Source organism: Malania oleifera, chromosome 2 (genome assembly GCF_029873635.1).
Source record: "Malania oleifera isolate guangnan ecotype guangnan chromosome 2, ASM2987363v1, whole genome shotgun sequence".
In the NCBI taxonomy this organism is placed as follows: Eukaryota; Viridiplantae; Streptophyta; class Magnoliopsida; order Santalales; family Ximeniaceae; genus Malania; species Malania oleifera.
The window spans coordinates 35,102,822-35,130,609 of NC_080418.1; the positions used below are offsets into that span (position 1 = coordinate 35,102,822).

The window sequence follows — 27,788 nt, forward strand, 5'->3', positions numbered from 1 at the left end:
AAAAAATGTAGTAGAATTTTCGAGTCGTCACAACTCTTCTTTTTTCCTACTCCATTGGCTATGTGAGAGGAGATATTTATAACTTTTATAAGCTAACTAATGCTAACTTTATTAGTGCAAATATATGAGGTAAATTCACATAAAGATATAATTAATACTAAAATATGAGACAAATTTATAGGGATATGAATTAGTGTATACATATGCAAAATGTGGACAAAATATGGATGAATGACCCACACTCATCCATTCATGACAAGAAAGTATTTGTTTATATTTTAGATTTACAATTTTAGATACACGAGGGGGATCGCCGGAGTGAGACACCGAGCTCACATTATCTGATCTACTCCCACTCTCTCCAATCAACAAATGCAAGCGGCGCTGGCAGCCATGGCCGCCCACACCATTCTCTTAGCCACTTCCTCCCAGACCTTTCTCTACCCCATCTCAAGCCCTAAGCACCAGCCTCCATCTCTGCAGACCCACTTCAAGGGCCTCTCCCTCAATCTAGCCCGCCAATCCGTAAGCCTCGCCGTGGCCCCGAAGCCCCTTTCCGTCGTAGCCATCACTAAGAAAGCCGTCGCCGTCCTGAAAGGCAACTCTAAGGTCGAAGGCGTCGTCACCTTGACCCAAGACGATGGCGGTTTCTCTCTCTTTCTCTCTCTCTCTAGTATTTTGAATGCGGAAAATTGCACTGATTTTGCTTTACAAAGCAAAGAGAGCACTTGCGCAATGCCGTTGTAAACAGAACCTTAAACTGATGGTGATGTTAAATGGTCTTGCAATGTAAATAGGTCCTACTACTGTGAATGTTCGTGTTACTGGGCTTACTCCGGGGTCTCATGGATTCCATTTGGTGAATGTTTTTTTTTTTTTTTTGCTGTTTTGGCTTTCTAATCACACCTTTCATTCTCCAGAGTACTTTGATTGTCGAAATTTTGTTAATCGTTCTATTTAACATTTAATTCTCTCCGTCTCTTTCTGGCAGCACGAGTACGGTGATACCACGAATGGGTGTATCTCAACAGGTTGAATTTTTAATCGTATTTTTGAGCTTGAACTGTTGAAACGTTGATTTTTTTTTTTTTTGCGTGTGCTCTAGCTGATTCCAGTTTAATATAATGTTCATTTGGCAATTTTTCAACGTATTTTTTGTTCCCATTTTATTAATAATAGGAGCACATTTCAATCCTAAGGGTATGACGCACGGTGCTCCTGAGGATGAGATCCGTCATGCGGGTGACCTGGGAAACATAGTTGCCAATGCCGATGGTATTTATCTTTCAGTTTTCTGTTGATTTCTTTACATATATATGTGTGTGTATATATATATATATATTTCTTTGCCATAGCTCACTATAATCACTTGTTACTTCAATGCGCACAGGGGTGGCTGAGGCAACGATTGTGGATAAACAGGTATCACCCTCTTCCAACAAGATACACACACACACTTACAGTGGCGGATCCAGGACCTGAAGCCAGTGGGGACTGAGTTGTTTGTGCGATGAACGGGACAGCTCTTTAAAATTTTTTTTTTTCTTTTTTAAAAATTTATAGGATTGAAGTTTTCACAATTATTAATTCATAACCATAAACTCTTACATTATTACTTTGGACATAGGGGACACTACTAAAAAAAAGTTAACTTTTCACTACATTGATTCTGAAAAAAAGATATATCACAATTTCCCTTGATTGACAAGTTTTAATGTTTAGGAATAGGTCCATAATAAACTTTTTTTTTTTGTAATGCTATTGAAAATTTTTTCTCAATATAAGTGACTAAATAATCATTTATTCAAGAATTTAGAATTCAAAATGGAAAAAATAACAATTTATGGTTCACCTCAAATTAGGACTTGTAATAAAATAACTCAATGTTCTAAAATATTTTATGATATTTGTAGACTATATTAATATGAATATAGGAATCTAATCTTGTTTATTTAAATTAGTTTCAAATGAAAAAAACTAAATAATTAGCCCCCCAAATCTTATTTATTTGGACTCAAACCCTTTATTGAGTGGGTGCAATTCTTAAAAACCTACTGCTCTAAGTATTACACATATTATTAATTTGCCCCCAACCAACTGAAGATAGATCTGCCCCTGCACACACACAGTGCCTCTAACCTCCTTGCTTTCCATAATTATCTTTGTTTCTGTAAGGTTTCTTCCTTGGTGATCTCTGTACTCAATTTTGACTGAAATTGTAGATCCCATTAAGTGGACCTGATGCGGTAGTTGGAAGAGCCTTTGTGGTTCATGAGCTTGAGGATGACCTTGGAAAGGGTAAGAACTTTATATAGATTCTGAATTTAGCTTGCAACTTTCGCTGCTGTTTGCATATGTAACTTGTTTGTACTAGTTTGCGAATCCATTTAAGTTATTCATTTGGAGCTAACTAGAATCATTCCTTCATTATTCATTATCCTTTATTCATCTGGATTTATTTTACTGTTCTTTCTTGTTCTGACTTGTGCTTACTCATCTGTAGGTGGGCATGAACTTAGTCTAACCACAGGCAACGCAGGTGGAAGATTGGCATGTGGTATGCAATAAAAAGAAAATTTCATGTTTATTTCATTCTCTGCCCCTTCCCAGACCCTGATGGTGTGGGAGCTCTAAGCACTACTACACTAGGTGTTACGTGTCATTCTCTAGTTCATTTTATGGCTTTCTTGCATTCAATAGCTTGATAAAGTATTTATCTCATGGTATGCATTTTATTGTCCTTAGATATACATCTTAGGCTCAGAGTGAACTGATGAATTGCAAATTTAGAAACTTTCTCTGTGAAGTACTTGGAGTACCAACTTAATCAATTTTTGCTCGAGTTCTATAAAGAAAATCTGTGGAGCCCCTTGACAACGAAGAGTATTGCATCTCATTAACAAGTTGGACATGATTTATTTGCATTGGAATCTATAATCTATTGTCACACTAATTTGGTTAAAGGTTAATTATTGAGTAAGAAAAAAAGTATCTGAGGTTATTGTTGGTGTTTTCAATCCATTCAGCTTATTCCTATTGTAAGGTAGGCTTAAATATTTGGAACTTCATGGGCTTACACTTCACTAGGTTCTCACCATAGAATATTGTGGAGATCTACATTAGTCTGTTGAACTAGTATAAGCCTGTGGCCTACTAGAGCATATTTGGGTTTTTGAGTTGTTGCTTACTGCTCGACTCTAGGGAATATTTGAATGGATGAGGTCTCACTGGAGTTGTTGTTTCCTTGTTTTTATAGATTGTCTTTTCAGTTCATAATGTTTCAATTAATTTCGTTTTATTCTTTTGAGGGGCCTCTATTTCTTGGATTTTTCATTTGATTCTCAATGAAAGAGATGTTGATGGGTTCTCTATTCTCTTGAGAGTTTTGAATTTTTTCAGCCCTCAAATGAGGAATGACTTAAGGATTTGGGTTGGGGTTGCTTCTAGTTCTTTCACTATGAAATCTTTCTTCTCTTATTTGTTGAAATCATCTAGCTCTCCTTCTTTTATATCATCTTATGAAATTTTGGGCAAGAGTAATTGAGCAAAAAGATGTAATTCATAAAGTTAAAGTAGGTTGGGTAAAATTTAATGTTTTGAGCATTTTATGTTGTCATAAATACAATTAAAATTAAAATTTAAGTTCTATAGGGTGGCTGCAAGACTACATTCTGTATGTGTTAGAATGTTGGCAGGCAAGTATAAAGCAACATATCCTAAAATTAAAATTTTCAGAAATGAGAATACTGTGGTGGATGACTAGTATAACTCTAAAAGATAAGTGATAGTTATGGTGCAACCCCAAGAGGGGGGGGGGGTGAATTGGGTATTTAAAAATTTGTTGCCTAGGTCTACTAATTTTAACAACAATGTAATTTAGCCTAGGGTTAGTCTATGCAATCATCAAACACACATACACGTGCAGTAAATGCAAATTGCGGAAATGTAAAGAACACGCACAATATGTTATCGGGGTTCGGTCAACTGTGCCTACGTCCCCGCTTTGGCCACACAGGACAAGGATTACCACTATAATGCTCTCTTAAACTGGTGGAGCGGCACCTATACAATTAGGTCAATTCAAGGGGCTGACTTCAACCGACATGCCTTAACAGGATGACACACCTAGCTTTCCTAACCGGGTCTAAGCCAATCTAGAACTATTCCACCGGGCTAGTCTCCCTCTTCAAGCTCGTGCTTGGAATACAACCAATGTGTATAAATTGTTTGTACACGTAAATGCACTTCAACAAAAGTAGATGTGTGCACCAATATAGCTCAGTCAATAATGCAAGCACGAATGATATGTAAATATGCTCAGTGTTCTAATGTGTACTAAACACTCAATCAAGTATATATTTTCAGTCTAGATCTAAAGTGTATATCTAAGCAAGATTTGAAACACACTATTTGAATATTATAAAATCAGATCAGGGTTTCAAATATGCTAAGTAAGATAAATCAAATAAACTCAATAGGATATTTCAATGTATAAAGCACAATGAAGTTGTTTGAAAGACTAGCTTTTTATAAAAGGATTTTTGTATACAAAATTTAGGTTTAAATAACTTGCAACAATAATGCAAGAACCAAAACCCTCAAAGTCTTTCCACACTAGATTTATCAAATGAAATCGGTGGAAGAACTTTTAGGCTATACTCTCAAATAAAATTAATCAATCAATATACCAAGAGAGAGTATAAGCTAGAGAAGTTTAAGCACAATAGCCTTATAGAGATACTCACAATGCTTAGAGAAAGAGAATGAGGAGTATGTGAGTGTTTTCAAGAAGTATTTGGCTAATATAGGGTTTTTAGGGTTTTGAGAGCTGAGAGAATTTTTGCCCTAATCAAGTTTTCTAATCTCTTGCTAATTAAGACAAATGAATTGGTATATATAGGCAAGGATAATTTTTTGACTGTTGGGGACACAATGGGTATAATTAGAATTGTCTAAAAGACCATTAAGAAAATTAACTCAGTTTACCCATTTTAAAAATCAGTAAAAATTATTTTAACCCGCAAGGTTCGGGTGCCTTGCTTGAGGTTTGGGTGCCCGAACAAACAGTCAAAAATTCAATTTTAAGAGGTTTGGGTGCCCGAGTTGAGGACCGGTTGGCTGAACCAAAGTCAGTAGCCAAATGTTTGAGGTTCGGGTGCCCGAAGCTGAGTTCGGTTAATTGATCTTGAGGAGCACTCGGGTGCCCGAGAAAGATACGTTCAAAAAGAGGTTTGGTCGCCCGAAGCTAAGTCAACATGTTGACTTGTTCAGTCGCCCGAGCCACTTTACACGGCATAGGTTCGGTCGCCCGAACCCTCTCAACCTTTTGAATCTTCAGTCCAATTTTAGCCAATTGTAATTCCCTTTATATGAAGATGATAATGGGGACTTTTTGTGCATTTGTTTAGAGACCTAAGGACTGTGTAGGTACCTAGAGTCCAACTGTGGTCGTTTTGAGTATACCTACCTACCATGCATGATGCAAATTATTACAAGCCATACACGCGCACAATTCATAATAAATTACATCTCAGAATGAAGAAATAATCAAATGAATACAAAATACAACACATTAATCTTCATTCTTCAGCACGAACACCTCACGCCATCATGATATGTCTTTCAGTCCTAAAGCGCGCACAAGGTGAACCTGCATGCACTTCTCAGTACAATTATTAGTGGCAAGAGTATTTGTCATAATTAAAACTGAGTGTGACCAATGAGGTCAATAATCTCTCCCTTTTTGATGATGACAAATACCTTATGCAAAAGTGGGTTCAGCCTAGAAAGGCTCCCCCTGACTTTATGCATAAAGATAATTAAAGTAAAAGGTAATAAGAGATGTTAGCATAATTAAGCACAGTATTACCTACTTTTGCCTCTTCTCTCCCTTTTGGCAACAACAAAAAATGTTTAAGCAATAAAGCGCGAAGGCAAATGACATCAATTAGATTCAAGAGGTATATTGAGAAGATTAAAAAAAATTCAGCAGCATGCCGTTTGAAAGTAGACTATTCCCAATCATAACTCTGTACCTAAGTGACCTGTTTGGAGTTATAGTGAATAGTATATAGCATATTTCAATCAATTAACCCAAAGAGAATATGCATCAAGGAAGTATAAGTAGCATGCAGCATGTTAACAATTTTAATGTTCTATACTCCCTTAATGGATGATTATGCAAGGATGAAGATTAATCTTTTATTTGGTTTTCACTCATCCTTTCAAAAATATTTTAAAGTTAATTTTATCATAATCATTTTTGGTTTCCAAAACAAAAATGTATGCCCATAAGGTATAGTATGATAAACATGCAAGTCTGATACCAATTATTTTAACTACGTGGTGAAGAAGATACCAATGATTAAAACAATGCCACTAGTTATAAGGACATATTGTTAGTTTTGAAATGAACATGGTATCAAATATAGATTTACCAAGATGTGCACATTGATACCTATTGTTATTAATTTTTCAAAAGATATAACAGTGAATGCAATATATATATATATATATATATATATAGATATATTTATTTTCTCAGAGCCTAATGATTTTGAGATAATGGACTCCCCCTAAGAATATGCATTTTCTTTATAAATCAATTTGAGTAAAATTCACAAATTTTCTTAGAAACACACTCAAGTTTTAAGGAGTTTAGCATTAAGAAAATGATATTAGGTTATGTGCAAAGGTTTCAAAAATTTTGGCAGCATTTTGTCTAAAGATGTAAGCAATCCATAAGAATCTGCCAGTATTCTAAATAAATACGCACAACCAGCCCCAAGGAGTTTAACCAAAAAGAACGCAAATGAGCCAAGCATAAGTATTTAGACTTTAAGTATAAATCACATTTGCACACAACAAAGCACATCATCTCAATCGTTTTGGGCAAATGTCTACAGAAAATTCGGCAGCATGCCGGCTGTAAATAGGACATTTCCCAAAATTAACTTGCGCAAAAATGATTCTCAAACAAGCAGTAGTTCAAGAGTAAGGCATGCGAGAACCTATAGTCTACCAGCAGGCAATTCTCAACCACTGCATCCGCCATGCAGGAGGCTTTCTATACTAAGCATGTATTTTAACAGAATAATCATTTAAACACAAACACATGCAAATCAAAGAACTGCATATATATATATATCATGATCAAATAGCACAGTCACCATATCGTAGTATCTGTGTGTGTGTGTGGTGAATGTGAAAGTCAAATAGGAACAAACATATTAGCTGTTTTTAAGTATAGGTACAGACCAAATAAAAGAAATGTATCTGAATAAAATAACATAGATGATCAAATAAGGAGCTGTAGAATGACGGACTGGATCCTCATGAAGCACTCCTAGGTCTCTCTGTTGTCATGATCATCATCTCCCTCCTCCCCACTCAGCTCCATCTGATGGTCCTCATCGATATCCTCATCATTGATCTTTCGCAGTCGCTCACCAAGGATGTGGAAGTTAGCCCGCACCTCGGACCGGAAATCAGTGAACTCGCTGTAAAGGGAGTCAAGTCTAGCCTGAGAAGAAGATACCTGCTCAGTCATGGAGACTCGGAACTCCTGAAACAAGGTGGAGAGATCGGTGATGGCTGCCATGATCTCGGTGGTAGATGGTACATGGGGCAACTCCTGCGGGACCTCCTGAGCTCCTAGCTCTCTTTCATGTGCAGTAGGCAACCACATGTTGCCAGTCAGCTCGTATCCCATCATCTTTAAGGTGGTGGAGTTGAAAACGTTGGATGGTCGTACTTTCTTGATGGTGGCAAGTGGTGACCTATTCAGCCTCTCCCTAACAAATATCCTAGATAAATTCCCACCGTAGGGTAAAATGATCCTCTTTCCCACAGTTTTGACAAACATCCACCGTAAGATCAATTTAGGCAGGTCTAGCTTCTTCCTGGTAAAGAGGCACCACATGACAAAGTAATCCAAGTAGGACACATGATCCCTCGATCCTGACTTGGGCAAAATGTTATAGGAGATCAGGTAGTGTACCACCTTTGCCTCTAAAGTCAAGGATCTGTAGCTGGGGGTATGGGTCAAATCAGCTACTGGATGTGCCATGACCAAATTAACGAAGGTTCTAACAGTGAAGTCCTGCTCGGCTATCCAGGTGGAGGAAGAAGCGGGGCAGATGAAGTCGCCACGCTGGATGTCAAAAGTCTCCGCCAGGTATGCATCATCAAAATGAATATCTGTCTCCAGCACCCTGGTGTAGTAGCCCTGACCATCTTGGGCAAGGTTGGCATAGAAGAACCGAACGAGCGGCAGGTACACCCCCCTGGGCTGAAAGGTGATGAGCTTGTACCATCCCTGATATCGAAACATGTCTAGAACATTGCTAAAGTGTTTGCATGAATTTGATAATGATGATTTTTTCTAGAATGAGATCCTTCAAACGAAACACCCTCTCATATTTTATTCGCCAATCGGGTGTGGGAAACCACTGATCCAGTGTAACATCCGCGGCAACACGTCTCTCTTCTCTGGCCATGAAAATGAATCTCACAAAAGGCTGGGGAAGGATGTGAGAGGAAACTAGGAAGACTCTCAAGGAAATGGAAGAAAATGAACCATTTTTCGCGGAGAACCATATATATCAGCGCGGTTCGGGCGCTTGAGCATTGGTTCGGTCGCCTGAACAACTTTAATTATGGAGGTCACTGAGTCTGTTCGGCAGCCCGAAGCAAGGTTTGGTTGGCTGAATTTCAAACGCCATTTTTGTATTTTCAATGGTCGGCCGTCTGAACAGATTTTGAACTGAATCAATCGGTCGCCCGAAATGCTCAGTTCGGTAGCCCGAATATATATTCGGGGACCTGAAGATGGTTTAGCAGCCCTACATAATTTGACCTTGACAGTTTAGCCACCTGAAGTGTGGTTAACGACTTGGTCAACCTTTGGGTTCGCTCGACCGAAGTACAAATGTACTTAAAGGTTTGGTCGCCCGACTTGGGTCAATTTGTTCTTATTTTATTTGTTTTTTGAAGTAAGAGACCCTATGGATTATCTATAGGATTTAGGATAATGAAATGGCTTGAAGGTAAGATTATGACAAGATTTATGACTTTAATTCCAAACCTCAGAGTTGAACAATGGACTGAGTATGCTTAACATAAGATGTTCATATTTGAGCAGGGGTTAAGCAATTTGAGGTTTAAATGCAAGGCACTCATGCCATGTCCATTTAGGAGAGAATTTTTATTAATCAGCCAATGATATATATATTTAAACCAACAAGAATATTCATTTAGGCCAAATTGGTTTTGTGCTTCATTTTATGTATTGGCTTAATTCTCCAAGATGCTTGGTATGCTTTTGAATGGTGAAAATACAAGATTTCATATTAATGAGCCCCAAGCCACTACCTAACCTTTTAGAGAATGCTACACCCTACAGCTAATCCTAACTACTAAGGAAGAGCTATGTGATCATGTAATTCCTGTTTGAGCAAGTCCTTCCCTTTCTTTCTTAATCACCCATATCATTTTTCTTCTTTTTACTTTTGATGAGTTAGGAGTTGGTGATTCTTTGACTTTCCATACTTGTTTAGGTTTCACACCTTTTCTTTTAAATGGGCAATCAAATTTTGTGTGCCCCTTCTTTTTACATAAGATACATGTGGTGTGAGTGTATGGACTAGAGGAGGTACTAGCATAGTGTTTTGATTCTTTTACAAAGTACCCCATGTATAGGTTCTTTCTTTTCTTATTTTCAATTCCATTATAACCTATACCTTCTTTATCTAAGGTCATCTTTTGTGCACCTAGCAGTTTATCAAAGTTTTCCTTGCCTTTAGTGAAAGTATAGATGATCTTAGATTGGTCGTCTATTTTCTTCTCTAGATCTTGAATTTTTGAGTTTTCCAAACTTTTGCAAACATTCTAAAGTTTCAAGAGTTCTTTAGACATATTGTTTGCTTTGCTTTCAAGATCTGCAATCAAGTAATCTTTACTATCATCATTAGAAATTTTAGATTTCAAAATAGTTATCTCATTTTCTAATGATTCATTCTTGCTTTCTAGACTATTGATTTTCAAAATATTTTCTCTTTTAGCAAGAACTTTAGAGTCACGTTCTTTCATGCATGCCTCATACTTGTTTTCCAAAGTAGAATATTTCTTGTTACATTTAACAAGTAACCTATGAGTCCTAAGATATTCAATTTGCAATTCCTCATAAGTAGGCATGCTTTCACTATCAGTGCTATCATGATTCAGTATCAGATGCGGTATTTAAATCAACACAAGAATCATGCTCATGTTCATCTACTAAGACAGATGGAACTGAAGTAACCTCATTATTGGTTAAAGCTACATAACACTGGTTACCTTCCTTAAGATCAGTGGAGCCTGAGTCGCATGGAGAGATGACCCCCTTTTGCATGGACGGATCATATTTCCACTCAAGTTCGTCCCAAATCTGCTTAGCTCTACTACAAGCCATAACCTCACATAAAACATTAGAATCTAAAGCATGCAGTAAGGTATTCATGGCATCAAAGTTTACCTGTACTAAGTCCCTATCATGATCATTCATTTCTAACTCAGATTTAGGAACATCAGTACACCCAATAGACTTCATAGGCACACAATCACCTTGATCAATGACTTTCCAAAATTTCCAATTTAGGGCTTTTAAATACATAGTCATTCTAAATTTCCATATAGCATAATCAATACCACAGAATACATGTGGGTGTGTGACTAATCTTCCCTCACAAGAAGAGGATGCACTAACACGAGCCATCATGATCTTTTACTAAATAACATTTAAGTCTAAGTAACGAGGCTTTGATACCAATTGATAGTTATGGTGCAACCCCAAGAGGGGGGGGTGAATTGGGTATTTAAAAATTTGTTGCTTAGGTCTACTGATTTTAACAACAATGTAATTTAGCTTAGGGTTAGTCTATGCAATCATCAAACACACATACACATGCAGTAAATGTAAATTGCGGAAATGTAAAGAACATGTACGATATGTTATCGGGGTTCGGCCAACTGTGCCTACGTCCTTGCCTTGGCCACACCAGCATAAGGATTACCACTATAATGCTCTCTTAAACGAGTGGAGCGGCACCTATACAACTAGGTCAATTTATGAAGCTGACCTCAACCGACACGCCTTAACAGGATGACGTACCTAGCTTTTCTAATTGGGTCCAAGCCAATCCGGGACTGTTCCACAAGGTTAGTCTCCCTCTTTAGGCCCATGCCTTGAATACAACCAATGTGTATAAATTGTTTGTACATGTAAATGCGCTTCAACAAAAGCAGATGTGTGCACCAATATAACTCAGTCAATAATGCAAGCACGAATGATATGTAAATATGTTCAGTGTTCTAATGTGTGCTAAACACTCAATCAAGTATGTATTTTCAGTCCAGATTTAGAATGTATAACTAAGCAAGATTTGAAACACACTATTTGAAAACAACTCCATTGTGCTTTATACATTGAAATATCCTATTGAGTTTGTTTGATTTATCTTGCTTAGCATATTTAAAACCCTGATCTGATTTTGCACACAAAATTTAGGTTTAGGTAACTTGCAACAGTAATGCAAGAACCAAAACCATCAAAGTCTTTCCACACTAGATTTATCAAATGAAATCGGTGGAAGAACTTTTAGGCTATACTCTCAAATAAAGTCAATCAATCAATATACCAAGAGATAGTATAAGCTAGAGAAGTTTAAGCACAATAGCCTTATAGAGATACTCACAATGCTTAGAGAAAGAGAATGAGTATGTGAGTGTTTTCAAGTAGTATTTGGCTAATATAGGGTTTTTAGGGTTTTGAGAGTTGTGAGAATTTTTGCCCTAATCAAGTTTTCTAATCCCTTACTAATTAAGACAAATGAACTGGTATATATAGGCAAGAGAGATTTTTTGACCGTTGGAGACACAATCGGTATAATTAGAATTGTCTAAATGACCATTAAGAAAATTAACTCAGTTTACCCCATTTTAAAAATCTATAAAAATTATTTTAACCCGCAAGGTTCGGGTGCCCGGCCTGAGGTTCGGGTGCCCTAACAGACAGTCAAAAATTCAATTTTAAGAGGTTCGGGTGCCCGAGTTGAGGACGGGTTGGATGAACCAAAGTCAGTAGCCAAATGTTCGAGGTTCGAGTGCCCGAAGCTGAGTTCGGTTAATCGAACTAGGTAGTTTGGTCACCCGAGCCTCTATTTGAACGTAAACAGACGGTCGCCCGAGTAGTTGAAAAGTGCTCTGAGGAGCACTCGGGTGCCTGAAAAAGATACGTTCAAAAAGAGGTTCGGTCGCTCGAAGCTAAGTCAACATGTTGACTTGTTTGGTCGCCCGAGCCGCTTTACACGGTATAGGTTCGGTCGCCCGAACCCTCTTAACCTTTTCAATTTTCAGTCCAATTTTAGCCAGTTGTAATTCCCCTGATATGAAGATGCTAATGGGGACTTTTTGTGCATTTGTTTAGAGACCTAAGGACTGTGTAGGTACCTAGAGTCCAACTATGGTCATTTTGAGCATACCTACCTACCATGCATGATGCAAATTATTACAAGTCATACACGCGCACAGTTCATAATAAATTACATCCCAGAATGAAGAAATAATCAAATGAATACAAAATACATCACATCAGTCTTCATTCTTCGGCACGAACACCTCACGCCATCATGATATGTCTTTCAGTCCTAAAGCGTGCACAAGGTGAACCTGCATGCACTTCTCAGTATAATTATCAGTATCAAGAGTATTTGTCATAATCAAAACTGGGTGTGACCAATGAGTTCAACAATAAGTCAATGAATGAATACAACTGTGGTAAATTATTTCATTTTAAGATAAGGGCGGTTAAGATGGTTTCAACTTTCGACCCATGCTATGTAGGCCAAATAATGCAAGAATGTGGAGGAGTTAGTTGTTGTTAGCAGATGTAGACATAAAATACAGACTGAGATACTAGGATTTGTGAGCAGTCCACCTTTCGGCGGATATTGCTCTAGATCGTGCAGAATGGTGGAAGAAGATTCATGCAGCTGACACCACGTGGTGGGATTAAGGCTTGGTTGTTTTTGTATTACATGGGCAAACAAACACATCTTACATTCATTTATTTATCCCAAACATCAGATAAAATACAAGCAGCAAAACACAGTAGAATCACAAACAAGGCCTGCGACCGGAAATACTTCACAAGTCTGAGGTGTTCCCCAAGCATGTGTACCCTTATTTGGATTCTTCACACTTCAGTCCTTAAAGAGTTTTGAGTTCCTTCAAATTGCTAGCATATTCAATTGGTCAAGATGCATGCCACCAAACACCTCACTTACATTGTTGGTGACTATGTAATCCAAATAATTTCTACATGTTCTCATTGGATAGGAGGTATAACTTGTTCAGGTTTAGGGTTTAGGGGACTTATACCTTACCAGGATGTATTTTGTATTTTTCCCGTATTTTTAAAGGTATTTGACAGCCACATTTTATGCCATAAGTGCTAATAAAATCATGAAGAGCTTAAGACATTCTTTAGAAACACACACATACATACGTAGAGGCACATTCGCAAGTAAGTTCCAGCCTTTTCGAAGATCAATACAGGAAGAAACAATTAGGCTTCTGAATCACCAAAGATCGTACTGAACTGTAAAACTCAGTATGCTAAAATTCAAAAGAGAAGAATTTTGTCAATTATATTTTTATATTTCTACGTGAGGGTACAGTTATCAATAACATATTTGTGGTATATCTACATTTTCAAATTTCTCAACAAAATATCTACATGCATCTTGATTCATCGACATACATTTTTGTTATAGAAGAAATTCCATGAAATATTGTTGGTAACCCCAGATATTGCATATGTTAATAGAATTTTTGACTGTCTGATGGACACAATGAATATTAAAACCAATAAAAAATCTGAAGAAGTATTTTTTTTTTTTTTTTCATTTGAAGAAAGAATTTATCATGAGAATTCTTTTGGATATCCATGATACGCTCATGAAATGATTTCTCCAGGGAAGAGATGTCAAACCTTGCATTAGGCTTGGGACATCATACGTGCCTAAGGGGATTTCTTTTTGGTCTGTCAACTCTTTGTTGTTTTAAGATGCAACTATATGAAAAACATATTGATGGAGAACCACCAATGGAGAACTTTAGGATCCGTTTAGATTTGGAAAACAATTTTCATTTTCCATTTTAGTTTATCAAAAAAATTACAGCAAAGTTAGCTAATTTTTCATTTTTACAACATTTGAATGAAATAAATGAAAAATAATAAGTAGTTTTGACACTATTTGCTTGTGAAAATAATATTATTTTTCATTTTTATTTTTTTTTTGTCAAATAATTACAAATATGCCACCTCGTTTTCCAATTTTCCAAATTTATACAGAAAAGTTGGAAAACATCTTTTCGTTATTTTTCTAGATATCGAGCTCTTACTTTCCGTATGGGAGCATGGAATTCGGATGTTAGACTTTAATTTGTGTGAATTATGTATAAAATTTCTTTTAAATCTACACAAATCCAAATTCAAGCCCCAAAATCCATAATTCTAAGTATACCTTATATAAATTTTGGAAAATTAGAAAACAAGTTGTTTTTTTTGTGATTATTTTGAAATCTAGAAATAAAAAATAAAAATTTGTTCCACACATTTAAACAAACTCTTTATTTTGTATCTTTTTAATATGAATCTTGAAAAATTTAAAAATAAGCTAAAGTTTTTATAATTCTTTGGAAAACTAAAAATTGGAAATTGGAAAATGTTTTCCAAAACTAAACAGGTCCTTAGTGCCTTGTTTGGTTTAACTGAATGGAATGGGGTAGGAAAGGAATGAAATGAAAAATTGAATGGAGAGAATGATGGATTCAAGTGATGAATTCGATTCCACTCTCTCCGATTCCATTCCATTCTTACATACCAACCATGCTGCAGATGTTTATATTGTAGCAGGGATTTTTATTTTAATTTAGAATAATTCTGGTTATTTTAGGAGTTTTGTTAATTTATGTTTTTGTATTTTAAGTACTCTGGGGTTATTTTGTAATTATATGTTTTAGTTGGGGTTATTTTGTAATTATTTGTTTTAGTTGTAATGTTGGGGTATAAATATTTTCTTTGTGACTTATTAATAGTTACGAATTTGAATTGCAGAATCTAGACTGCTATTCTCTCTCATGCAGCTCTCTCCCTCTTCCCCGTCTTCCTCCTTTTGTCTTCTTCCCTTCTATTCTGATCTTCCTCTGTTTCTGATCTCTCTGTTCTGTTCTCTTTCTAGTTTCTGCCCTTCGCGGCTGCAGCCTCTTTCTTCTCCCTTAATCTCTCTTCTTCTCCTTCTTCTTGTAATTCTCTCTCTCTCTCTCTCTCTCTCTGATACCAAATTGATGTAGGACATGTTGGACAGAAGTAGAAATTGAAATTCAGAATCAGAGTTCAGGGGGGGGGGGGGGGGGGGTGAGAGAGAGAGAGAGAGAGAGAGAGAGAGAGAGAAGAAGAAGAAGAAGAAGAACTAGAAGAATAAGAAGAAGAAAGAGGCTGCAGCATTGTAGGACAGGAACTAGAAAGAGAACAGAACAGAGAGATCAGAAACAGCAAAAGATCAGCCGCAGTGAAAAGATCAGAAATAGTGAAGAAGGAAGAAGAAAGGAGGAGGAGGATGAAGGAGAAGATAGAGAGGGCTCATATTAGAGAGAATGGATTCTGGAACTCAAATTGATAACACTACTAATCATTACAATGAAAATACTCGTAGCCCAACATTACAATGTGAACCTAACTGCCAAAGTACTTAAAAAAAGACAAATTAAACTTTAATTAACTAAACTTCCAAAATAACCAGAATTTTTACGAAACTAAAATAATAATCCCAATTACAATATAAACATCTACAGTTCTCTGGGTTCTCCGTCAATATGTTTTTCATATATCACGATCACCACGTGGGCTGTTAATCTGCAACTTCCTGTCAAAATTGTAGCTTGTGCCACTCATTTTTCGAACACCATTTTCTAGTCAACATTTCACAGCACCTTCCTCACTACTAAAGACAGAAACCCTGAAACACTAGTCCTTAAAGCGTCATCTTCATCTGCTGAGGGGTGTGGGCCGTGTGGCCCTACATGCCACCTGAAAATATCCAGCCATTGACCCCTTCAAAATCCAACCTTTCTGAGTTGTTTTGACACTGCCACTACCATTTGACTTGCCACCCTTTAAACCTCCATCCAGAAAACCATCACCGGAGGACCCTTGCTGGAGGCACATGGGCATGTGCCCCATGTGCCAGCAATGTGCATGTATAAAATTGCCAGTCGTCTCCTGCTTTCAAAGGCTGCAAGAAATTGATCCCACCCATGATATTTTGGTTTTTCTCCTGAGATTTTAAAGCTGTTTGATTGAAAACTGATTGATCAAGTTTGGTTCACATTCTTGAGGTTAAATTCAGCCTGTGAGCACTTTGTGCAACTTTCAGAGCTGTAGTAATATGAATTTATCCATGATATTTTGGATTTTTTTGGTGATATTTTGACTTGTCTTCAAGATATTTTGATCTTTATTACCAAATCTTGGACTGCCAATGCAAATTTAAGTGTTTGAGAGGCCTGCCAACATTCAGATAGATGTCAGGCTGTGTTATTTTGAGATTTACAGCAACAAACTGGTTTTGCTTCGTGAGATTTTGAGGCTGGTCTCAAGAACTCCATCTTTGATGGTTTGATTCATACTTTTGGGAGATAATTCAATGTACCAGCACCATTTCAAGTTTATTAGTTTCTTTTGGAGTATCTGTGAGAAACTGAAGTGAAATATTTAAAGAATCTTTTGGAACTCAGCACAAGGAACTTTTGGTAATGTTGCATAAGCTAATGGTACTTGGGTTTCATAGAAATTGACTTAAAGTTACTTTATCTAATTTGTACTTTTTTGATTTTGCATTAGTCCATTTTTCTCTCCTGTTTAAAAGAAAATGATTAGTCAATTCCCGCTGTCTAGTTCCCATTTAGTTGGTAGTTCTCAACAATTTATAAAACCTAGATGTCTTGTGATTTTGATGCTGTTAGGATTCCTAAATCAATTGGGATTTTCTATTGAATGATAGGATTCCTAAATCAATTGGGATTTCTAATTAGTCTATTATGATTCCCAATTAATTCTATTTAATGTTAGGATTATTTAATGTTGGGATTTTTATTTAATGTGTTAGGATTCCCAAGTCAATTGGGATTGAGTCCATTAAGGAATTGGATTGGGGTATTTGCATTTGTAATAGGAGTTACCTATATATATGTAACTGTACGGGGCTTTTCCATCCAAGCAATAACATAATTCATAGCCTTTGGCTAATTTGGAGACAAATTCCCCTGAAGTGATCAAACCCTATTTTCTCTTACTATTTTCCCTTCTTAAAATTTTTCCAATTTCTCCACAGTAAAACCCTAGAATCTTATCATTTGGCATCATGGCCGGTGTTCTTTTGGATGCCATTAACTCGCCAATAAAAGCAAGATCTTGGAATTCTTGATCTTCACTCATAAAAAATGACCTTAGAAAATTCTGCAGAGTCCAAGATGGAAGCTAGGTGTCACGGACCCCCAAATTAGACTCAACTAAGGGGCCGTGCGGCACTTGTCGAGGCTCTTCCCAACAGAGTCAGCCAATAGTAACCCGTTCAAACTTGCAACGTGAGCATCCCATAAGTACAAGCAACCACTCATCATCATGAAATATTAATAAGGACATCGATGGATCAGGAAAACGAGACATTCATGCTTAATGATAAAATAGAGACTACTTATTTTATTCAAGTGAGAGAACACTAAACAAGTCATAACACAAGTAGTTTGATATTCATTCACAAATCCTTGGAGAATACATGTAAAGCCATTTCACTCCCCCGTTAAATCCCCATTACAATGTCACCCCCTAACATTCTCCCCCACTCATTTTATTGACGACCTCATTGATTTGTTGTAAAGAGTCTTCAGTCTTTAGGTTTTGTTGTTGTTGTCTTGAAGTTCATGAGTTCTTGTTGTTGTTGTCTTGAAGTTCATGAGTTCTTGGATCTTCTGTGTGGGCTGCTGAAAAGTCTTCCGTCATGTCACCCCCATTCTTCTCCTAACCAAGTGTTGTTGTTGACGACCTGCACCTTTGCTGACTTTATCTGCAAGGATCTTCGCTACGTTTCTGGCTACTGTTTTCATTTACGGAAGGGTTTATCTCTTGCATTTCCATCTATATTGATCTTCTTCATGGACATGGGGCTCTCCAAGAACCAAATCTCTTAGCTTCAAACTGTCATGGTCATCTAGGCTATTCATCTGTCACCACCTCAACAAGACATTATTAGTAGCAACATATTTCACAAAACTACTGCAAAAGTAATACATTTGATAGGAAACATAAGTTCACAAAAAGTTGCATGTACTTTTCCCCCATTCCATGGGCTAATTGGGCTTTTGAGGACTCCCCAAAAGCCTTAGGGCGCCTGCCATACCCTTATTTTCTCCCAAATCGGTGTTCAAGTTTTCTGTTTCCTCTTGGATTGTTTTCAAGGCATTCAAGGCCTTTCGCTCAGGGCCTTCTACTACAGGATGGGGCCCCATGCACAAAAAACAAGCAAGTGGCAGTCGACGCACCCCACTCCTTGCATCTTTGTCATTCTACTCTCTTGTTGTTTTGCGTCCCCTATTGCTTAAGAAGCTATTAGATCCCTTGTCGCTCTCCCTGCCTGTATATCTATACACCCGAGAAGATCTTTGTTCATGATCGTCAGGTGTTGAGTATTTCCTTTTTTCGAGAACCATTCGAGTAGTCATTTAACTGTCCCCTCATTGCAAGGGTCTGACTTGAGAAATCCTCCAATCTTTCAACTGCTGCGAGAGTCGAGGGAAGGTCACGAATTCCTTTGTCTTCGCAGCTCATTCTTTGGCCATGATTTGAGTCCTCGAAGAAAATGGAAGACTGTATCAGAATCCCCCATATCCTTGATGTCGAGCATTAGGGCCTGGAACTCTCGTACATACTTCCCTATCGGGTCTGTCTGCTGTAATTCAAACACCTTGCAACGCGCCATATACTTTGTATTCCCTGGGTAAAATTGTTCTTTCAAGGCATGTTTCAACTCTTCCCAAGTATTGATGGTACACCGATTGTTTTGCATGTCTTCACATTTGGTTCACCACCACAATTTAGCATCCTCAGTAAGATATACTGTTGTAATATTAACTCGGTCCTCCTCTATGTCAATCCTTGAGCACTTGAAGTAGTGTTCCAGATCAAAGACGAAGTTGTCTAACTCTTTTTCATCTTGAGCACCCCCAAAACATTTAGGTTTTGGCACTTTAATCCGGGTTCTCCCACAAGTATCGGTTATGGGCCTTCGAGACATCTAGGCCACTGCATTTAGCTTAGAATTCACCTCTTGTAAGTCATTCTGAAATTAATCTGTCATGTTTCGTAGATTACCCACCTCCTTCAAATCCTCTTTCATGGTGCTAATAGATTCTTTGACATTCTCTACAAGCACATAGAAATCATCAGTTAATTCCCGTAGAAAGGCCTCAAGCTCTATTGGCTCTCCCCCTTGGGATATAATAAATGGCATTATGCCCTCAATTTGTTTCAGCCTATTCTCGAAGGTTTCCAATTGCTCCATGTTCCGTTGGAAGACCTCAAGCTCTATTGGTCTTTTCTCCAGGGAATTTATATGTGGAATGAATTTCTCAAGTTCCACAATTCTCATCTCAAGCTTAGATACACTATAGAGGGTTCCTCTAGTGTTCTCTCTGGTGGCCTCAAACTCTATTGGCTCGCCTCTCTTTTGACATTTGTATCACAAACGCTTGGAGTTCGAAGAACTTTGTCTCCAAGGTTTCAAGGTTTGTCACTCTTGCCTCCAGCGCCTCAACGCGCTCTATCTTTACAGACTTTGAAGTTTTCATTCTGCCGTTTATGGTGCTTATGCATGCCGTGCTCTGATACCAACTGTCACGGACCCCTAGATTAGACTCAACTAAGGGGCCGCGCGACACTTGTCGAGGCTCTCCCCAACAGAGTCAACCAATAGTCACTCATTCAAACCTGCAACGTGAGCATCCCATAAGTACAAGCAACCACTCTTAATCATGAAATATTAATATGGACATCGATGGATCAGGAAGACAAGAGACATTCATGCTCAATGATAAAATAGAGACTACTTATTTTATTCAAATGAGAGAACACTAAACAAGTCATAACACAAGTAGTTTGATATTCATTCACAAATCTCTAGAGAATACATGTAAAGCCATCTGACTCACCCGTTAAATCCCCATTACAATGTCACCCCCTAACACTAGGCTAAAGGCTGGACTTAGCAATATGTTTAAGTCTCAATTTGAAGAGATCTAGGCATTGCTCTCCATACTACTCATGAAATCTTCCCACAAAGAGAGAAGATGATGCCTCTACATTAGCTAATCATAGCAAAGGAGGTTATCAAGGAGAGCGTGATTGTTTTTTTTCTTGTATGAAGGTGGAATTTCTTCAGTGGGATGGTGATGATCCTACTGGTTGGGTTTCTAGGGTTGAAAAATACTTTTGCTTTCACTGCACTCTAAAAACATCTAAAGTTGAGATTGCTTCTATTAGTCGGGATGGTGATGCTATTCAATGGTATGACTAGGTTGAAGCTTGTAATGGAATGCCTTTATGGGTAGAATTTGTTTCTGGATTACTTGTCTGATTTGGGCCCATTGGATATGAGAACATCGATGGAGAGCTTGCTACAATACACCAAACTAGTACCTTCTTGGAGTACCAGACTCAATTTAAGCAGCTGTCAAACAAGATTAAAGATTGGAATGAAAGCCAACTCGTCGGTACTTTTATTGAAGGTCTCCTATGTGACATTCGGTGCGAGGTCAAATTACCTTGGCCCCAAACTATGACTGTTGCAATTTCCTTTGCACAGTTAGAAGAAGAGAAGTTGGAAGAAGAATGATGATGCTCCAACAAGACCATTAGCAAAAATAATGTCAGCAGCACTATCACACCACCTACTCCTCGCAATCCTCTCGCCAAAAGACTGACTTAGGAGGGACTTAAAGAGAGAATGACAAAAGGTTTGTGTTGGCAATGTGATGAAAAGTGGCATAGAGGGAGCCATTGCAAAAAGGGACAACTATTGATGATTGAACTAGTGGAGGAATCAGAAAAGGATGAGGATGACCCCCCTTATTTAGATAAGAAAGGTATGGAATATGATGATAATGATGAATCTATAACTTCTTTAGTTCATGCTTTAGTTGCTTATGCTAATCTCAAACCATGAGAATTAGTGGCTTCCTAAAACACTGTCTTGTTACTACCTGAATTGATAAGGGTCGCACTAATAATTTCATGGACACTAAAATTGCTAAACGACTAGCTTATCTTGTGGAGCAATGGGAAAAGTTTGATGTGAAGGTTGCAGATGGAAGGACCTTGACATGCCAGAGCAAGTGTGCGAAGGTTAAACTACTATGCAAAACCATGGCTTGTATGTTGATTTCTTTTTGCTGCCACTAGAAGACTATGAAGTGGTTTTGGGTATTGAATGGTCGAGGACTTTAGGTGATATAGTTTGGAATTTCTCTAAATTGGTTATAAAGTTTGCCGTGAATGACTAGAGAGTGACTTTTAAAGGCAAACGTTAGCGTAATGTCATTATAGTTTCAAGCCATCATATGGAGAGGCTCCTTAAAAAGGAGTGACATGGTTGCTTGTTGCAGCTTCGAGCACCAAAGTGGCAACATCAATCTGGATAGGATGAAGGGCTAGACTCTCTTATTTTAGAATTTTTTGACCTATTTGCATAGCCATGGGGATTGCCACCTCAGTGTACACCTGATCATCGTATTCCTCTATTGCTAGGTAGTGTCCCTACTAATATCTGTCCTTGTTGCAATCCTTGTTTTCAAAAAGTAGAAACAGAAAAGATAGTGAAAGCAATGTAAGATGTGAGCATAATTCAACCAAGTCTCAGTCCATATTCTTCTCCTGTCTTGTTGGTGAAGAAGGATGGCTCTTAGCGGATGTGTGTTGATTATCGAGCACTGATCAAGAACATTGTGAAGGATAAATATCCTATCCCTGTTGTGGATGAATTGCTAGATGAGTTGGGAGGTGCCCAGCAGCACCAAATTCGACTTGAGATCGGACTATCACTAGATTCAGATACATAAGGATGACATTCAGAAGACATGATGGCCATTACGAGTTCTTGGTTACGCCTTTCGGATTATCCCATGCGCCTTCGAGCTTCCAATGTCTCATGAATGACATTTTTCGACCTTACCTATGTAAGTTTGTTCTTATATTTTTTGATGATATCCTGATATATTGCTTCTCTTGAAGATCATTCATGTCATTTGCGAATTGTACTCACCACTATTCGTGGGCATCATCTGTTTGTCAAGAAGTCTAAATGTAGTTTTTCTTGATCACATGTGAAATACCTTGGGCATGTTGTTTCCCAATAAGGTGTTTCAATTGACCCTTCTAAAATACAAGTGATGATAGACTAGCCTATTTCACAAACAATTAAAATGCTACGAGGACTTTTGGGGTTAACTGGTTACTAGTGCAAGTTTGTCAAGGATTGTGGAAAGATTAGTGCTCCATTGAAAAAGAATGGAGTGAGGAAGCTAAACAAGCCTTTGCTAAGCTTAAGCATGCAATATCCGCCACACCAGTTCTTGCTCTGCCATATTTCAACAAGGTGTTCATCACTGAATCTGATGCATCAGGAGTTGGCATTGGTGTAGTTTTGATGCAAGACAGATGCCTCATTGCTTTTACCTGTAAGGCTCTTTCCCCATCCCCCGTTGGCATGTCTATTTATGAATTATGACAAAGAGGTGCTAGCCATAGTGCATGTAGTTACAAAGTGGAGATTGTGTTTAATTGGTTGGCATTTCAAAATTTGAACTGATCACAAAAGTTTGAAGTATTTTTTGGAGCAACGAATCTATTCCATGGAACAACAAAAGTGGGTCACTAAGTTGTTGGGCTATGACTATGAGATTATTTACAAGAAAAAGACTAAGAATGTGGTGGCAAATGCACTCTCACAACTTTTTGAACAAGTTGAACTTATAGCTATTTCAAAACCTGTATGTACTACTCTTGAACAAATTAGGAAGGAATGGTGGCAAAATGTGGAGACTAGAGGTATTATCCAAAAGCTACAAAAGGGCCAACTTCAGCCCCTTCTTATCTTTGGGACTATTTAAACTTATTGCGTAAAGTGAGGATTTTATTAGTGCCTAATTTAGCCCACAAGCAAACCATACTACAAGAATTGCATGCATCATCGGCTGCAGGCCACTCTGGTTTTCTTAGAACCTACAAGTGCATTTCTTAGGAGTTTTATTGGATGGGAATGAAGGGTAAAATCAAAAAGTTTGTTGCAAAATGTATGTTTCTCAATGACAAAAAGGGGAAACCATGGTGAGTCCAGGCTTTTTACGGCCTCTTCCTATTCCAGGAGAAGTTTGGGCTTACATCTTTATGGATTTCATTGAGGGACTACCATATTCTCATGTTAAGTCTACTATTTTTGTTGTTGTGGATCGTCTCACAAAATATGCTCATTTTTGTGCTATAACTCAACCTTATATTGTTTGTAAGTGTTGCTCGCACTTTTGTTGAGAATATTGTCCAGTTGCATGGAATTCCTTAGACTATTGTCAGTGATTGTGACAAAGTCTTTACTAGCAACTTTTGGAAGGTGCTTTTCCATTTGCATGGAACACAATTAAACATGAGCACTACATATCAATAATATCATCCACAATTAGATGGGCAAACTAAAGTTGTTAACAGGTGCTTGGAGACTTATCTTCGTTGCTTTGCTAGCGACGAAACGAAGGATTGGGTGTGATGGCTCCCATGGGCAGAATGGTGGTATAATACCACTTATCATTCCTCCATCAAGTTCGCTCCATTCGAGGCTATTTATGGTCAAACTACGCTTGTTCTTGCTAGGTATTTAGCTGGATCATCTAGAGTTGATCAAGTTGACAAGGAGTTACATGATCTAGACAAAGTGCTTCAGCTCCTCAATTAAAATCTTGTTGCAACTCAAGATTATATAAAACAGCAAGCTGTTAAGCACCATAGTGAAAGGGAATTCTCAGTGGGAGATTGGGTATTTCTTAGGCTATAGCCCCATAGACAGATGGCTGTGACTGTTCACAATGAAGTTGTCTCCTCGATTCTATGAGCCTTATGAGATCCTAAAATGTATAAGCCCTGTTGCTCATAGTCTTGATTTACCAATAGGTTCTGAGGTACATCCAGTTTTTCATGTCTTTTGCCTGAAAAAGAAGTTAGGGGAGCAAGTTACTGGGCAGCGTCACTTGCCTGATGTTGCACCTACAGGTGAGGTTCAAGTGCAGCCACAAGCAATTTTGGATTGCTGGGTGGTCAAACATAGAAGTCGAGACATCATAGAAGTTTTAGTTCACTAGTCTCACTTACCATTTGAAGATGCAACTTGGAAAACTTATCAATCCTTGGAGGAGAGATTCCCAGAGTTTATTTCTGCTCAGCCTTCAGGACAAGGTTGATTTGAAGGAGGCGAGAATGTTAGGATTCCCAAATCAATTGGGATTTTCTATTTAATTATAGGATTTCCAAATCAATTGGGATTTCTAATTAATTTATTATGATTCCCAATGAGTTCTATTTAATGTTAGGATTGTTTAATGTTGGGATTCCCCAATCAATTGGGATTGAGTCCATTAAGGACTTGGATTGGGATATTTTACATTCCTAATAGGAGTAGGTTTCCCTACCCTATATATATGTAACCCTACGTTGCTTTTCCATCCAAGAAATTACGTAATTCATAGCCTTTGACTAATTTGGAGGTAGATCCCGTCGAAGTGTTCAAAACCTATTTTCTCTTACAATTTTCCCTTCTTAAAATTTTCCCAATTTCTCCACGATAGAACCCTACGGTATTTTCAGATGGTTGTTCAAGTTGTCATTCTTTCTTGGATTGGTTGGCTGACATGGAGAACTATTTTAATTGGTATGGATTGTCTGACCACCAGAGTATCTATTTAGCTAAATCAAAATTTATTGGTTTAGTAAGGCAATGTTGGCAAAAAATTGAAAGGGACAAACATTGTCATGGAGAAACTCCTATAACGACATGGTTTGGAACGAAATATATTTTAAGAGAGGAGTATGCCCCATATTCATATAGGGGCAGTTAGTGGACCAACGACGTAGTAGCAACTTTCTTCTAGTGCCATTGAATATTACCTTAAATTTGGAGACCTCATTTATTGGTGCTCTCTTAGTGAGGAACCTAGAGAAAGGGTTGAGGGATGAAATCTGAAAGCATATTATTTTGCAAATTCTTGAACGTCCTACTACTGTACTTTAGGGTTAACACATGGCTTTGGAAACTGTGAGATTTGTCCAGCCACCAACCCATGACACCACTTCCAATCTTAAAGGGATTCATGTCTATCAATTTCTTAATGGCCATGTGGTAGTCCTAGGCCTGCCCAAGATGTTCAAGAGAAAACTTAAATTGTTTGGGATAACACTAAACAATCAAATATCAGAAATGCCTATGCAAATTGTTGCATAACTAAGTATCATGACTACGTAAAATGATTTGCATATTATGAGATTTTGGATTCTTCAGTGGAGATGAGTCGTGGATCTTTTTATCAAAACAAGGCTACTTGTTTTTAGTGACCCTGAAATTTGTTGGTACTCTAGGTTAGAGATGGACCTTGACTTGTCTCCAACCTTGGTTGTTGAGACTTGCAATGAAATACTTGCAATGAAATTCAAGATGAGTTTCCAACCACTGGAACACATGTTTGTGACCTTGCTCTTCATCCTCAATTTTCCATATTTTTACCCAAAGAGTGAGGAACACTTGGTTGCTTTAGAGTTTGTTGAAAACTCTTTAATCTTGGATCGAATTGTTGAAAATCCCCTTGAGATTATTTCTCCATCCAGTGAATTTGTGCCTCCATCCCTTGCATATTCTCTCCACATCTTGTTCAACCAAATCTAGGGAAATGTTGTCCATCATTCTAGAATATAGACCAAGTGCATATTTGCTTGTGCTGCCAATAGAGTTGGATATTAAATTGATTTCTTGTTTGGAGGACTTGTATTTTATCAGAGGACATTGCAGCCTTCTATTCTACTTGCTGTTGGAGGTTCTTTTTATTTGTTCTCCAATGGTGGTTGATGATATAATGCTGTTCATGCCACCTCTTGATTTGCCCATGTGTTCAACTTTGTTACGGAGTTAAAGTTACTATGACAGTTCAGAACTTGAGGGCAAGTTTCCTCTAACAAGGGGAGTTTGATGGAGAACCACCAATGGAGAACTTAAAATGTTTAAACTGTAAGTGGGATTTTTATTGTAGTTTGGGTTTAAAACTTTAGCTAATTTAGGTTTATTTTGAGTATTGTTGGGATTATTTTGTAATTATATGTTTTAGTTGGGGTTATTTTGTAAATATTTGCTGTAATATTGGGGTATAAGTATTTTCATTATAATGTATTAATAGCTATCTTCTTCCTTCCCTTTTCCCGATCTTCCTCTGTTTTTGATCTCTGTTCTGTTTTTTCTAGCTTCTGTCCTACACTGCTGCTGCTTCTGTCTTCTCCCTTAGTCTTTCTTTTTCTTTTTTCTTCTCTCTCTCTCTTAGATTTTGAATTTCAACTTCTGTCCTATGTCACACATGCACTTTAATTGCGCTGTGCCCAGTGTGGTGCTGATATTTTTAAAATTTCATAATTGTGTTCTACCAGCTTCAGCATCTGTGTGTAATGGGCATATCCTTTGGAATTTAAACTCTGTGATTATGAGTGCTTATACATGTCTTCTTGCGAGCTTACCCTACCATAAAGACATTCTCGAATTCTCAACTTGTATTTGTGTGCAGGCGTGGTTGGCTTGACTCCAGTGTAAGCTCACTTGCCTTCTTGGGAGCAACCTGGTGTCTGCTATTGGCTACTTCCTGTCAAGTATAGAGCTCAATGTTATTTTTGAAATCTGTGTACTCAAATAGTGGAAATGGCAGATATTAGTCATAAAGGCTAGCAGCCACTCAACCTGCTCTTAGGTGCTCGTGCAATCCCAGGAACTTGAGGTTGGTATGGATGCTTTGTGAATGTTGGGAGTCACTTTCCATTAGCTTTTGAATGCATCAGAGTTGGGTTGTTTTTTTGTATCGTGTTTCTCGACTTCAAAATATGATGCTATCTATTGTGATGACTATGATTTGAATAAAACTCAACTCATGTCCAAGTATTAAGATTGATCCCTAATGCTCTAACAGAACCCTTTTATCACCTCATGACCAGAAATTTCACCTCAGGAAGTGGTTAAGCCAACAAAAAAATTTGCCTGAGCTGAGCGGTAATATGCCATCTTCCCCAATACAGTGCTGAATAAAGCTTAAAGATTTTCATCATTCATGCACTCCTGTTAACCTCAATTGCATGGGCTAGACAAGGCTGTCAATTCTGTCCTATTCTTCTTCAGTAGCGCCTCATTCTGTAGAAATTGATTCTCTCATGGCTGTAGTCTTTAGGGCCACCCAGCACCTGCTGACTGAGCTGCAGGCATGGTTTTAAAGATTGCTTAACCAGTTAACACCCTAGGTGTTTGGACATGATAAAAGAATGCATAGGCACAAGGGTGAAAGCAAAATTTACAAATTTTTAAGGACTGACCAATCAAGCCAAAACAAAGTGAGTTTCCTGCATATATTTT

General features: G+C 37.7%; 1 protein-coding gene across 1 annotated transcript; it reads left to right on the top strand.

Moving 5' to 3' along the window:
- The first annotated feature begins 225 nt into the window (after positions 1 to 225).
- On the top strand, positions 226 to 27,327 carry LOC131149512 (superoxide dismutase [Cu-Zn], chloroplastic). The gene is made up of 8 exons (XM_058100023.1): positions 226 to 646; positions 798 to 859; positions 992 to 1,031; positions 1,180 to 1,275; positions 1,391 to 1,422; positions 2,223 to 2,298; positions 2,504 to 2,557; positions 26,956 to 27,327. Exons 1-8 carry the CDS (start codon positions 373 to 375, stop codon positions 26,979 to 26,981), a joined length of 660 nt encoding a protein of 219 aa, XP_057956006.1. The 5' UTR covers positions 226 to 372; the 3' UTR covers positions 26,982 to 27,327.
- Positions 27,328 to 27,788: the final 461 nt, after the last annotated feature.

What these genes read in the sequence shown, in the direction of transcription:
- LOC131149512 (XM_058100023.1), top strand. Translation starts at nt 373, where the DNA reads ATGCAAGCGGCGCTGGCAGCCATGGCCGCCCACACCATTCTCTTAGCC. An exon ending in GGTCTCATGGATTCCATTTG is followed by an intron (nt 860 to 991) that starts GTGAATGTTTTT and finishes TCTTTCTGGCAG; the next exon opens with CACGAGTACGGTGATACCAC. An exon ending in TGAGGATGACCTTGGAAAGG is followed by an intron (nt 2,299 to 2,503) that starts GTAAGAACTTTA and finishes ACTCATCTGTAG; the next exon opens with GTGGGCATGAACTTAGTCTA.